This window comes from Elephas maximus, chromosome 3, assembly GCF_024166365.1.
Source record: "Elephas maximus indicus isolate mEleMax1 chromosome 3, mEleMax1 primary haplotype, whole genome shotgun sequence".
Lineage (NCBI taxonomy): Eukaryota > Metazoa > Chordata > Mammalia > Proboscidea > Elephantidae > Elephas > Elephas maximus.
The window spans coordinates 122,716,810-122,731,294 of NC_064821.1; the positions used below are offsets into that span (position 1 = coordinate 122,716,810).

General features: G+C 37.3%; 1 protein-coding gene across 4 annotated transcripts in view; it reads right to left on the reverse strand.

Annotated features, from left to right (window-relative positions):
- Positions 1 to 14,485, reverse strand: part of SLC44A5 (solute carrier family 44 member 5) — a 521,479-nt gene that overhangs the window by 88,264 nt on the left and 418,730 nt on the right. For all 4 annotated transcript variants that reach the window (XM_049875594.1, XM_049875596.1, XM_049875592.1 and 1 more), the window contains one exon: positions 11,784 to 11,868. In XM_049875594.1, the coding sequence (XP_049731551.1) occupies positions 11,784 to 11,868 (85 nt within the window). The remainder of the gene's footprint in view (positions 1 to 11,783; positions 11,869 to 14,485) is intronic.

Consider the following 14,485-nt stretch of genomic DNA (forward strand, 5'->3'; position numbering starts at 1 on the left):
CTAGTCTGCCATCTTGGCCCTGCCTTTTGATGAGTTTTTACAGTAATGGTCTCATACAGTATTTGTCCTTTTGTGATTGACTTATTTTACTCAGTATAATGTCCTCCAGATTCATCCATATTACGAGATGCTTCAGGGATTCATTGTTGTTCTTTATCATTGCATAGTACTCCATTGTGTGTAGGTACCACAGTTTGTTTACACTTTCATCTGTTGATTGGCATCTAGGTTGTTTCCATCTTTTTGTAAACAATGCTGCAATGAACATGGGTGTGCATATGTGTATTCATGCGACAACTCTCATTTCTCTAGGATATATTCTGGCAAAGTAAAGGGTCAGGGAAAAACAGAGAGACCCTCGATAAGATGGGTTTACACAGTTGCTGCACAATGGGCTCAAACACAGCGACGATTGTGAGGATGGCATAGGACTGGGCAACAGTTTGTCCTTTTATACTTGGGGTTGCTGTGAGTTGAACCTGACTTGATGGCACAAAAACAAAATTGCTCACATATGCTGACAGACACATATAATTTTGGAATAGAAACACACACACACACAAAAAAAAACATTTACTTGTGAGTTTTTGCTTTTTTTAATATAATAATTTTTTTTTTTTTTACCAGCTTTTGTTCAAGATATCTAGGCCTGGATTAAACACGTAACGTGGAAAACTAATTTCACTGAAACTCTATCAGTGCATAGTGTAAAGAGCGTGGGATTTCAGGTTAGAAGATTCTACCTTTGCCGTTTAGTAGCAACTGACCCTGAACAAGTAACTTAACCGTTTTGAATTTCAGCTTCTTAATTTTCTTTCTCAAATCGAGATTTCATTTATTTTTTTTATTGTGCTTTAGGTGATAGTTTATGGCTCAAGTTAATTTCTCATACAAAAATTTATACACTTATTGTTTTGTGACATTAGTTGCAATCCCTACAATATGACAGCACACTCCCTCTTTCCACCTTGAGTTTATTGTGTCCATTCAACCAGCTCCCATCCCTTCTTGCGTTCTCATCTAGCCTTCAGACAGGAGCCGCCCATTTGGTTTCATGTATCTGATTGAACTAAGAAACACACTCCTCATGAGTATTATTTTTTGTTTTATGGTCCAGTCTAATCTTTGTCTGAAGAGTGGGCTTCCAGAATGGTTTTAGTTCTGGGTTAACAGAGCATCTGGGGCCACAGTTTCGAGGGTTCCTCCAGTCTCTGTCAGACCATTAAGTCTGGTCAGTTTCTTAATTTTTTAAATGAGAATAATAATAATAGTAACCACTTAGCAGTATCATGATGAGGACTTGATAAAATCTTTACACTGACCCCCACCTTAGGAACAAATTACTCTTATGCCAAATAGTAACTCTCATGCCAAAGGGAAGGTAGAGGTGTGTGGGCTGCTTTAGACGGAATTGTCAGTATTATACTTAATAGTTAAGACAGCACGTTGAGCACACTATATTGAAATTCATTGCTTCCTTAACTGTATCCCTAAAGACTGAGAAATCCTTGAAGAAGAGGTCTGTGTCTTATCTTCTGGTGTGTCCCCAGCATTTTGCATGTTCACTGGCCCATGGCAGGATCTTAACAAATGATGTGGATTGAATATGGAAGTGTTTGGAAATAGGAAGTACAATGCAAGTTTCCCCTTAATTACTGTTCTCTCATTTAGTTTTTGCATTATTACCCAGAAATTAAGGCTGAAGAGGGTTGTGTCACATGGCCGACATTCAATGCTGGAGGAGGCAAAGTCAGAATTTGATTCCATGATATACGTTCTTCCCACATTATGTTTGTTTCATATGTTTTATAAAAAGGGCTTTAATGACAAAGGCAATTCATTGCCTCAGCATATGTACATTTCTTTTAAATTATTTATTTTTTGAAAATTTGGGGGAAGAATAAAAGCAATAAATCTGTGTGGTAGAAAATTCATGACACAAACATATAAATACAAAAATTAAAATTACTCATAATCCTACTTTATGATATCTGCCACAAACATTTATATTTAAAATGAAAAACAGTTTAATATTTTTCTGCATACATATGCACATTGTGAAAGATTCAAACAGTGTAAGATGGTATAAAGAAGGGTCTTTCAGGGGGAATGGTCTCATAAACATGTAAAATGGTTTGTGTCACTTTCCTGCTGAACATCCTTCAATGGCCTTCCTGCTTTTACAAATAATCCAAACACCTTGGCAGAACTCAAAAGGCCCCACAAAATCTGACTCTTGCCAGCTTCTCAAACATCTGTTCATTCTACTCCCTTGTCATTTGCTTCAGCCTCCTGGGCTTCTTTCTGTTCCTGGAGTATCAAAGGCTCTCTCATGCCTCAAAACCTTTGCACTGGTTGCCTCTCTCGTAAAAACTCCTACCAGAGCTTTTGATAGATTGGCTTCTTTCTAGTCTTCATATCTCAGTTCAAAAGTCATTGCCTCAGAAATGCTCTCAGAAACCACCCTGCCCCCAATCACTAAGAAGCTACCTTGCATTGCAAACCAGTCGCTATCAGGCTTCCTTTATTTTTTTTCTCCTTCATAACATTTATCCCCATTTGAAATTATCTTGATTGTTTACCAGTTTATTACCAATCTTACTTTACTTAAATATCAACTTCATAAGGGCAAGTAGCTTGCTCCTTTGTTTGCTATATAACCTCAGCCTTTAGAACAAAATATGGGAGATAATGTGAGCTCCATAAATATTTGAATAAAAATGAAAATTAATATAATCCCGCCACCCAGAAATACATACTATAAGCATGCATATATTCTTTCAGAATTTCTTCCTTGCATATACATGACTAGGTATTTTTATACAACCAAAACTCATTGGCATTGAGCTGATTTTGACTCATACTGACCCTATAGGACAGAGTAAAGCTGTCCCATGGGCTTTCCAAGGAGTGCCTAGTGGATTTGAACTGCTGACCTTTTGGTTAGTAGCCAAGCTTTTAATCACTATAACACTAGGGCTCCAGGTATTTTAATATATGGAAATATAAAGTGTACAAGTATACAAACACATTCACAAAATGGAATTATAATACACATGTCATTTTAGTAACTTAATTTCTTGAATTAACAACATATATCATGGGCATGGAAAACCTGGCAGCGTAGTGGTTAAGTGCTATGGCTGTTAACCAAGGCAGTTTGAATCCACCAGGCGCTCCTTGGAAACTCTATGGGGCAGTTCTACTCTGTCCTATATGGTTGCTGTGAGTTGGAATTGACTCAGTGGCACTCGGTTTGGTTTGGTTGGATCATGGGCATATTTCCATGGCAATAAATACAGCCCTATACAATCATTTTTAATGACTGCGTAGTAGTTTACTATATGAATATACCATAATTCAATTACTTAATCCCCTGAGGATAGATATTTAGATTGTTTCCATTTATTATGGTTAAATAGTACCTATACCACTAGGAAACTTTATGCAAATTTCTATTAGATTTCTAGGAGGAAAAGTGCTGAATCAAAGAGAATATAAAAGTCACATTTTGATAAATATTACCATACTACACTACAGTGGAATGCATAAACATCCATATCCTAGGCATTAGTGAGCTGAAATGGACTGGTATTGATAATTCTGAGTCAGAGAATCATACAGTCTCCTATGCCAGGAATGACAAATTAAAGAAGAATGAGGTTGCATTCATCGTCATAAAGAACATTTCAAGATATATCCTGAAGTACAGCGCTGTCAGTGATAGGATAATATCCACACATCTACAAGGAAGACCAGTTAATATGAGTATTATTCAAGTTTACGTACCAACCATTAAGGCAAAAGATGAAGAAATTGAAGATTTTTACTAGCTTCTGCAGTCTGAAATTGATTGAACATGCAATCAGGATGAACTGACAATTACTGGTGATTGGAATGCAAAAGTTGGAAACAAAGATGGATCATTAGTTAGAAAATATGGTCTTGGTGATAGAAATGATGCTGGAGATTGCATTATAAAGTTTTGCAAGACTAAGGACTTCTTCATTGCAAATATTTTTTTTTCAACAACACAAATGGCAACTATACCCAAGGATCTCACCAGACGGAATACACAGGAATGAAATTGACTACGTCTGTGGAAAGAGACAACGGAAAAGCTCAATATCATCAGTCAGAATAAGGCCGGGGCCAACTGCGGAACAGACCATCAATTGCTCCTATGGAAGTTCAAGTTGAAACTGAAGAAAACAGAACAAGCCCATGAGATCCAAAGTATGACCTCGAGTATACCCCACCTAAATTTAGAGACTATCCCAAGAATAGATTTGACATGTTGAATACTAATGACTGAAGGCCAGAGGAGTTGCAAAATGACATCAAGGACATCATACATGAAGAAAGCAAGATGACATTAAAAAGACAGGAAAGAAAGAAAAGACCAAAATGGATGTCTACTCTAAAAGTTGCTCTTGAATGTAGAAGAGCTAAAGCAAAAGGAACAAATGATGAAGTAAAACATCATTTCAAAGGGTAGCTTTAGAAGACAAAGTAAAGTATTATAATGACATGTGCAAAGAGCTGGAGATAGAAAACCAAAAGGGGAAAGCATGCTTGACATTTCTCAAGCTGAGAGAACTTAAGAAAGAATTCAAGTCTCAAGTTGCAATAGTGAAGGATTCTATGGCAAAAATATTAAATGATGCAGGAAACATCAAAAGAAGATGGAAGGAATACACAGAGTCACTATAGCAAAAATAATTGGTTTATGTTCAGCATTTCAGCAGATAGCATATGATCAGGGACCAATGGTACTGAAGGAAGAGGCCCAAGCTGCATTGAAGGCATTGGCAAAAAACAAGGTTCCAGGAATTGATAGAATACCAATTGAGATGTTTCAACAAATGGATGCAGCACTGGAAGTGCTCACTGGTCTATGCCAAGAAATTTGGAAGACAGCTATCTGGCCAACCGACTGGCAGAGATCCATATTTATGCCAATTCCCAAGAAAGGTGATCCAACTGAATGCGGAAATTATCGAACAATATCATTAATATCACACACAAGCAAAATTTTGCTGAAGATCATTCAAAAGCAGCTGTAGCAGTACATCAACAGGGAACTGCCAGAAATTCAAGCTGGATTCAGAAGAGGACATAGAACCAGAGATTTCATTGCTGATGTCAGGTGGATCCTGGCTGAAAGCAGAGAATACCAGAAAGATGTTTATATGTGTTTTATTGACTATGCAAAGGCATTCCACTGTATGGATCATAACAAATTATGGATAACATTGAGAAGAATGGTAATTCCAGGACAATTAATTTTGCTCATAAGGAGCTTGTACATATATCAAGAAGAAGTTGTTTGAATAGAACAAGGGGATACTGCATGGTTTAAAGTCAGGAAAGGTGTGCGTCAGGGTGATATTCTTTTACCATACTTATTCAATCTTTACGTTGAGCAAATAATCTGAGAAGCTGGACTATATGAAGAAGAGTGGGGCATCAGGATTGGAGGAAGACTATTAACAACTTGCATTATACGGATGGCACAACCTTCCTTGCTGAAAGTGAAGAGGACTTGAAGTACTTACTGATGAAGATAAAAGACACAGCCTTCAGTATGGATTACACCTCAACATAAAGAAAACAAAAATCCTCACAACTGGATGAGTATAATAAATGGACAAAGATTGAAGTTGTTGAGGATTTCATTTTACTTGGATCTGCAATCAACACCTATGAAAGCAGCAGTCGAGAAATCAAACAATGCATTGCATTGGGCAAAACTGCTGCAAAAGACCTCTTCAAAGTGTTAAAAAGCAAAGATGTCACTTTGAAGACTAAGGTGCGCCTGACCCAAGCCATGGTGTTTTCAGTTGCCGCATATGCATGTGAAGGCTGGATGATGAACAAGGACGATGGAAGAAGAATCAATGTCTTTGAATTGTGGTGCTGGGGAAGAATATTGAATATACTATGGACTGCCAAAAGAATGAACAAATCTGTCTTGGAAGAAGTACAACCAGAGCTCTCCTTAGAAGCAAGGATGGTAAGACTACTCAAAACTCATTGCTATGGAGTCAATTCTGACTTCTAGCAACCCTGTAGGATAGAGGAGAACTGCCCCATAGAGTTTCCAAGGAGTGCCTGGCAGATTCGAACTGCTGACCTTTTGGTTAGCAGCCATAGCACTTAACCACTACACCACCAGAGTTTCCATGGCGAGACTAAGTCTCACATGTTTTGGGCATGTTATCAGGAGGGATCAGTCCCTGGAGAAGGCCATCATGCTTGTTCAAGTAGAGGGTTATCGAAAAAGAAGACCCTCAACTGGATGGATTGACACAGTGACTGGAACAATGCATTCAAGCACAGCAACAATTGTGAGGATGGCACAAGACCAGGCAGTGTCTTGTTCTATTGTACATAAGGTTGCTTCGAGTTGGAATCGACTCAATGGCACCTAAGTACAACAACACACTACTGCCAGTAGAGAATAAGACACATTTCTCATCACTCTGGCCAGCATTAGAAATTTTAATCTTCTTAATTTATTTGGCAACCTAATAGATGAAAACATTACCTGTTAATTTGCATTTCTGTTTTTAACTGTATGATTGAACAGCATTTTCTATTTTTACTGATCATTACATTATTTCCTGTTTATGACTTTTGCTCACTTTTCTATTGGGTGGTCATATTTTTCATTTTGATTTTGCAAGGGCATTTCATATAATAAAGTTATCGCATCTTTGTCTGATACATATTTAGAAAATATTTTTTGATTTTTTTTTGAATTTCAATATTTATGGTGCATATGATGGTTAATTTTATGTGCCAGCTTGGTGAGGCTATGATTCTCAGTGGTTTGGCCAGATGCTGGACTGTTTGCTGTATCGTAATGTAAGGTAACATCCGTAATGTAAGGTAACATAACGTAAAGTAATGCAGTCACTTTCCTCGATGTGATCTGATGTGATCAACCAGTCAGTTGAAAGGGAACTTTCCTTAGGGGTGTGGTCTGCCTCCAGAATATAGATATATTCTGGCAGAGCTCAAGTGCTCTTTCTCTTGACCCTACAGTCTTCTACTCTGACCTCTGGATCTTATAACTTGCACCTGTAGAAGTCTTTGGCCTGCCACCTGACTTGTAAATTTTGGATTCGTCAGCCCCTGCAATCCTGCGAGCCAGCATAGGTCTCCAGCCTACTGCCTGACCTAAGAATTTAGGACTTGCCAGCCCCCACAATTATGTGGGCCATTTTCTTGATGTAAATCTCTCTATGTATTTTTATAATACATCTCATAGAATACCTGCTAATTGTAAAAATATATCCTTTCATTTTCTTCTATTAGTTTAATGGTTTTATATATAAACTCTTACATGTCTCAATATTCATTTTGGTGTAAGGCAAGAGATGTTGTTAGTTGTTAGGTGCTGTCAAGTTAGTTCTTACTCATAGGGACCTATGCACAACAGAAAGAAACACTGCCCGGTCCTGCGCCATCCTCATAATTATTGCTATACTTTAGCCCATTGTTGCAGCCACTGCATCAATACATCTCATTGAGGGTTTTCCTCTTTTCCACTGACCCTGTACTTTGCCAAGCATGATGTCCTTCTCCACGGACTGATCCCTCCTGATAACATGTCCAAAGTATGTGAGATGTAGTCTTGCTGTCCTTGCTTCTAAGGAGCATTCTGGTGTACTTCTTTCAAGACAGATTTGTTTGTTCTTTTGGCAGTCCATGGTATATTCAATATTCTTTGCCAACACAATTCGAAGGTGTCAATTCTTCTTCTGCATTCCTTATTGATTGTTCAGCTTTCACAGGCATACAAGGTGACTGAAAACACCATGGCTTGGTTCAGGCACACCTTAGTCCTCGAAGGTAAGAGATAGATATATCCAATTTTTATTTTATTTTCGTGAATAGCATTTGGTTAATCCAACATAATTTATTTAATAATCTATCTTTCTGTTGACTCAAAATTCCATCTTTATCATGTTCAAAATTTGTATTTATAAAAGGATTTTGCTTTTTTCTCTACTCCGTGATAGTTTCCACACTGTTTTAACAATATTACCACTCTGATACATTTCTTTCAACATTTTCACTAGATATATTTATATAAATTCATGTTAATAAAATTCTTAAATATTGATTAAAATTTTATTTTTTCATAAATATTTTCATTTGTTATTAGGATAAAATTTTTTTTAATAACTTAAGCTAACCTACTTAAGGTAACTCATAAATTTGTTAATTAATATCCATCTATTATAAGAAATAAACCAATTAAAAGACTTAGAAAGTAAAAGGTGGAACAGAAAAGAGACTTCAGAAACTAATATATAAATTTATTATATGACAATTGTAGATGTCACATATCCAAAATCAAAAAGAGAAAAGGGCATATTATTTAACCAGCTACTCTAGAACAATGGACTGTGCAATTAGAGAAAAAGAAAGTTTGATTCCTACCTTATTCCACGTACAAAAATAAATTTCCAGTGGATTAGAAATTCAAAAATAAGAAAGAAAAACTGGAAGTACTAGAGAAATGTAGGAAAATATTGTTATCATTTTCAGAAGGGGGAAAGCAATTCTAATTGTGACACAAAAGGAAATTCAACAGCATTGACTACCGAAAATATAAGCATAATGTTTAATGGCGCCACTATATTTCATTAAGAGAGTGAGCCATAATTTATTTACTATCTACATATCATTGGATATTTGTGTAGTTTTCAATATATTAGAATACTAAAACTTCAATGAACATGTTTATGTGTTAAGCGAGAGTTATTGCTTAATGATCTTTATGTACTGAGATTGTAGTTATCACTTTTGAACTGAGATTGTAGTTATCACTTTTGAAATAAGTGGGTCTTTAGCTTAGGCCTGGGAAACTTATTGTTACAGAGGTCCTTTTTTTTTTTTTTTATTAACTTTTATTTAACTTCAAGTGAACGTTTACAAATCAAGTCAGACTGTCACATATAAGTTTATATACATCTTACTCTGTGCACCCACTTGCTCTCCCCCTAATGAGTCAGCCCTTCCAGTCTCTCCTTTCGTGACAATTTTGCCAGCTTCCAACTCTCTCTATCCTCCCTTCCCCCCTCCAGACAGGAGATGCCAACACAGTCTCAAGTGTCTGCCTGATATAATTAGCTCGCTCTTCATCAGCATCTCTCTCCTACCCACTGTCCAGTCCCTTTCATGTCTGATGAGTTGTTTTCGGGGATGGTTCCTGTCCTGTGCCAACAGAAGGTTTGGGGACCATGACTGCCGGGATTCCTCTAGTCTCAGTCAGATCATTAAGTATGGTCTTTTTATGATAATTTGGGGTCTGCATCCCACAGATCTCCTGCTCCCTCAGGGGTTCTCTGTTGTGCTCCCTCTCAGGGCAGTCATCGACTGTGGCCGGGCACCAACTAGTTCTTCTGGTCTCAGGATAATGTAGGTCTCTGGTTCATGTGGCCCTTTCTGTCTCTTGGGCTCTTAGTTGTCGTGTGACCTTGGTGTTCTTCATTCTCCTTTGCTCCAGGTGGGTTGAGACCAATTGATGCATCTTAGATGGCCGCTTGTTAGCATTTAGGACCCCAGACGCCACATTTCAAAGTGGGATGCAGAATGTTTTCATAATAGAATTATTTTGCCAATTGACTTAGAAGTCCCCTGCCCTTGCTCCACTGACCTTTGAAGCATTCATTTTATCCCGGAAACTTCTTTGCTTTTGGTCCAGTCCAATTGAGCTGACCTTCCATGTATTGAGTGTTGTCTTTCCCTTCACCTAAAGCAGTTCTTATCTACTAATTCATCACTAAAAAACCCTCTCCCTCCCTCCCGCCCCCCTCGTAACCACAAAAGTATGTGTTCTTCTCAGTTTATACTATTTCTCAAGATCTTCTAATAGTGGTCTTATACAATATTTGTCCTTTTGTCTCTGACTAATTTCGCTCAGCATAATGCCTTCCAGGTTCCTCCATGTTATGAAATGTTTCACAGATTCGTCACTGTTCTTTACCGATGCGTAGTATTCCATTGTGTGAATATACCACAATTTATTTACCCATTCATCCATTGATGGAAGAGGTCCTTTTAAAAATAGCCTGTTTTAAGAACTAGAGTTTTAGAGAATTGTATTTTTTTTTTTTAAACCACCTGGTGCTTTCTTTGTCCTTCAGAGTATAAAGGTTTTCTTGGCAATGCTTACGATTTTTCGAGTTACTGAGGTTACAATAAGAATTCCCACCTTGGATCAGAATTTAACCCAGTGCTCTCTAAGAAGTATTGATGACCTTTTGTAAGTGTCAACCTGTCCTTGATAAACTCAAGGTGACGTGATTAGGGACTTGCTTCCCACAAATTTCTGGTTTCCCTTGAGTATCTTAAATAGCTGTATTCCATGAATTTTTCTAAGCTTTATGAATCTATTTTTTAAATCTATATACCTCTTGGGATAACAAGCTCCGCCACTGCAGGTGGGACAGTAACTGAAGTGTTTCTAAGCCATGGTATTTGTTGTTGCTTTTAGGGAGCAAGAGTCGTTGCTTTCTTTTTTGACCCATCCAATACCAGTTTTTATAGAAACTGAATTGGTTAGGAAGATCCAGGAGACTTAATCGTAAGTACTGTCTTGGTCATCTAGTGTTGCTTAAAAAAGAGAAATTCATTTTCTCACAGTCTAGTAGGCTACAAGTCCAAATTCCGGGCGTTGGCTCCAGGGGAAGGCTTTCTCTCTCTGTCGACCTTCTCATCAATATTCCCCCAAACAAGGAGTTTCTTCATGCATGTACCCCAGGTCTAAAGGACACGTTTTGCTCCTGGAGCTGTTTTCTTGGTGGTATGAGGTCCCCAACTCTCTGCTTGCTTCCCTTTCCTTTTCTCTCCGGAGAGTTAAAAGGTGGTGCAGGCCACACCCCAGGGAAACTCCCTTTACTTTGGATCAGGGATGTGACCTGGGTAAGGGTGGTGTTACAATCCCACCCTAATCCTTTTGACATAAAATTACAATCACAAAATGGAGGACAACCACTCAATACTGGGAAGCATGGCCTAACCAAGTTGATACACACATTTTTGGGGGGACATAATTCAACCCATGACAAGTACCAATAGAAAAGAAACACACCATGAGAAAGGAAGAAAAGTTTTCTAAAAAATATGACAGTCGAGCAGTCAAGTTTTTTTTTTTTTTAATTTTTTAAGATAAAGAAATAGAAGATTTGTTTTCAGAAATAGAAACTTACGTTATGATTAACATTAGAGAGGAATTTGATGGAAATTCTTTCCTTGTTTCAGCTACTCGGAGGCATCGTCCACAGTAGCCAAATTGCCTTGTAAAGCCTACCATGCATTGAAGACTGCCGGGTGGTGCCCTTCATTTTGAAAGGCAGAATGATTTCTCCATAGGCACTGTAGCAAAAATAATTCTAACAACCATGTGGTCTAGTTTTTGAGCAGCTACTCAGAACTCAGCCTTCAAATAGCCCATTTCGTAAGGCATTTTAAAATATGCCTACTGATAAAATCACGGGTCCAAATCATCCATTAAAATGATATTTTTACCAAACCGAGTCTTCATGCATTCTAATAAAATGCTGCATAACAATGACAACATCATGTCTTAAGTCAAATAGTATGAAACATCCTAGCTGATTATATGCTGTCTCTAGGAAAAGGGGGAAGGGATGGTCTCTTTATGAATTTCAATCTTAAGATGTCTAGTAGGATAAATGTAAAAGTGATTTCTAGGTTCCAGCTCAGACAGTATAATCAGACAAAGCAAAGGTGGCCATACTTACTCATTGGGGGTGCCCTTCTGGCCACAAAAGTGCCCCTGGCTGTCTGTAGGATAGGCCACTCTCCTGGGGTCGCCATGTACCCAGGCTGCAGGAATAAGAAAGGACAAAAATTTTATCAGCAACAGCTGGCTAAAAGCAGTCTGATCTGAGATATTAAAATGCACCACTTGCAATACGCTAACCTCTCCCCTCAGTCACAGACTATTGATTTTCTTCAAAGAGTAATTTCTTAATGAAAAGTAAAATAAAATATGGATGAATCAATCAGAAAGTACATTTCTCTTATCCTCTCAGGATTCATCTGGATTGTAGCCAAAACATGAGGTAATGCACTTAGAAAATGACATTTATTAAAATGTGAGTTAGAGGGCATATGACAACAGCTTGGCTGGCCAGAAGTCACTTTTTCTATGGCTTGTAACTAAATGACCTCATAGCAGAGCTTATAAATTACGGTAATATGATGTAATGGTTTTGGGTTATATATAAGAGAAAACCATTAAAAATTTTAAAAGAATAAATGACCATTTCAAATTGACTAGTTCTTTATAATTTAATGTAACAGTAAAAAGTAGCAATTGCCTAGGCTAGATGTAATAAAGATTTACCATACATTTTGTCTGATAATCTCAAAATTTACTATAAACATCAAGTGTCCCTAAACATCATGAAAACTGAAGAGTCAATTCTATTTTGTATAAAAATCCTGGGCTCTACATTGTACAAATTAATCACTCTTATTTGTCAAAAATTACAAACTTTATTTGATAGCTAGAATCATAGGACTGCAGAAAAGCCAAGTAACATGAGTTAGCTAAACACTTTCTAATTTTAGTGGAATTTTTCTCTTTAATTTGATTAATACAGTTCCTAAAAATCTAGGAAATGCATTAGTCATCCAGCGCTCGCCTCTGCATATGAAAACATATCTCTTTGTCCTTGCTTCCTTCAATGTTTGCTCAGGTATCCCCTTAGCCATATTTATTGGACTTGACAGTTCATGTTATAATTCAATCATTTTTATGTGCATCATCTGTATGACTTGGGAAGATTAAAAAAAATCAGTACTGAATGCGAATTTTAACATGGCAGAGAAATTTTCTCAATAATTTTTCTTGTGAATCCAAGCCTTTCCTTTCAGTATCTAACTACCCAGAAAAGTCTCCTTTGTCTAATTCTTTCTCCAATGTCATAGAGGCCAAATTGGTTTCACCTTCTAATACCTTCTTATGAAATCTGACTTATTTGGGCAGCTCTCTTCTGCCATATCCACCCATTTTTATTTTCCCACAGTAAAAAGGGGGCTATAAATAAGGCATTTAAACGATGTCTAAGTGTTCAATGTACAATGTCTCCAGACAGTTTTATTACAGTTTCTGTATCTTAGTTTGTCACATTTTGACTAAACCTAAGAAAAAGATTTAATTTCACTTGATTCTATTTTCTGTAATATGTTTCTTTTAACTTTATCCCTTTGTGTTTTCTTCTTCTTCTTTTTATACAATTATTAACTCAGAGACAAGAACCTAAGGAAGGATTTGGTTGCTAGACTTATCACTTCTTAATGTATATACGACCCTGAACAAATCACTTCACTGTTTTGAGCCTTGGTTTTCTAATCTGTTGCTGTAAAATGGGTATAATAATACCAAGCCTGATAAAAATGCTGAGAACATGAAAAAAGATATCGAAAGTAGAGTGCCTAATGTGGTGCTTGGCATTCAATATAGCTCCATAAAGTTAGTTTCTGTCTTATTTTGGTTTCCCCAAAGCAAACACTGAGACAAGACTTTGGTGCAGGTAGTTTATTTGGGGGGCGATCCCAGGAAACTTAAGTGAAGGAGTAAGGCAAGTGTGACAGGGACTAAAACCATGGCAGGGTCCATTAATGATGGCATACTGTTGTGGGCAGCTGGGTTCCATCCTGATGGGAAACTTCTGATGAACCATGTAGAACTTGCCTGTCAGTGAGCGTGGTAAAACTGTACACCGTAGCTTCAAACACTCACATGTATCAAGAGGAAGTGGGGTGGGGCATTAGCACCATCTGTTATAGTACTTCTTCCCATTTTCTTTTTCAATTACATAATATACTAAAGGATCACTATGGGCCCTGTACTAGAAGTCAATACTAGTATAAGTTTACGTCAGCATTCTCAAGAAACACATGAAAAGGAGAAATTTTGTAGAAGGCTTAGGGGAGAAGTGGGACCTGACAAATACTTTGAAAAATGACAAGGATTTGGACAAGTGGCTAAGAATAGGGAACTAAAAAAAAAAACAACCAAATCCACTGCCATCGAGTTGATTCTGACTCATAGCAACCCTATAGGACAGAGTAGAACTGCCCCATAGAGTTTCCAAGGAGCGCCTGGCAGATTTGAAGAGCTGACTTCTTGGTTAGCAGCTGTAGCACTTAACCACTATGTCACCAGGGTTTAAGAGTAGGGAAGGAATTATAGATTGAATAGTGTAATAATAACAGCTTCTATTTGTTAATTGATTATGTGTCAGGTACTATGCAAAGTGTATTACATACATTGCCTCATTTCAGTCTCACAATAACCCTATAAAGAAAGTACTATTTTCACCTAAATTCTATAGACAACTGCAGCTTAGAGCTTAATTTACTTCTCAATACCACATTGCTTTTATGTAATATAAACGAGCCTTAAATTTAGGTGTGTCTCTAAGGCCCATGC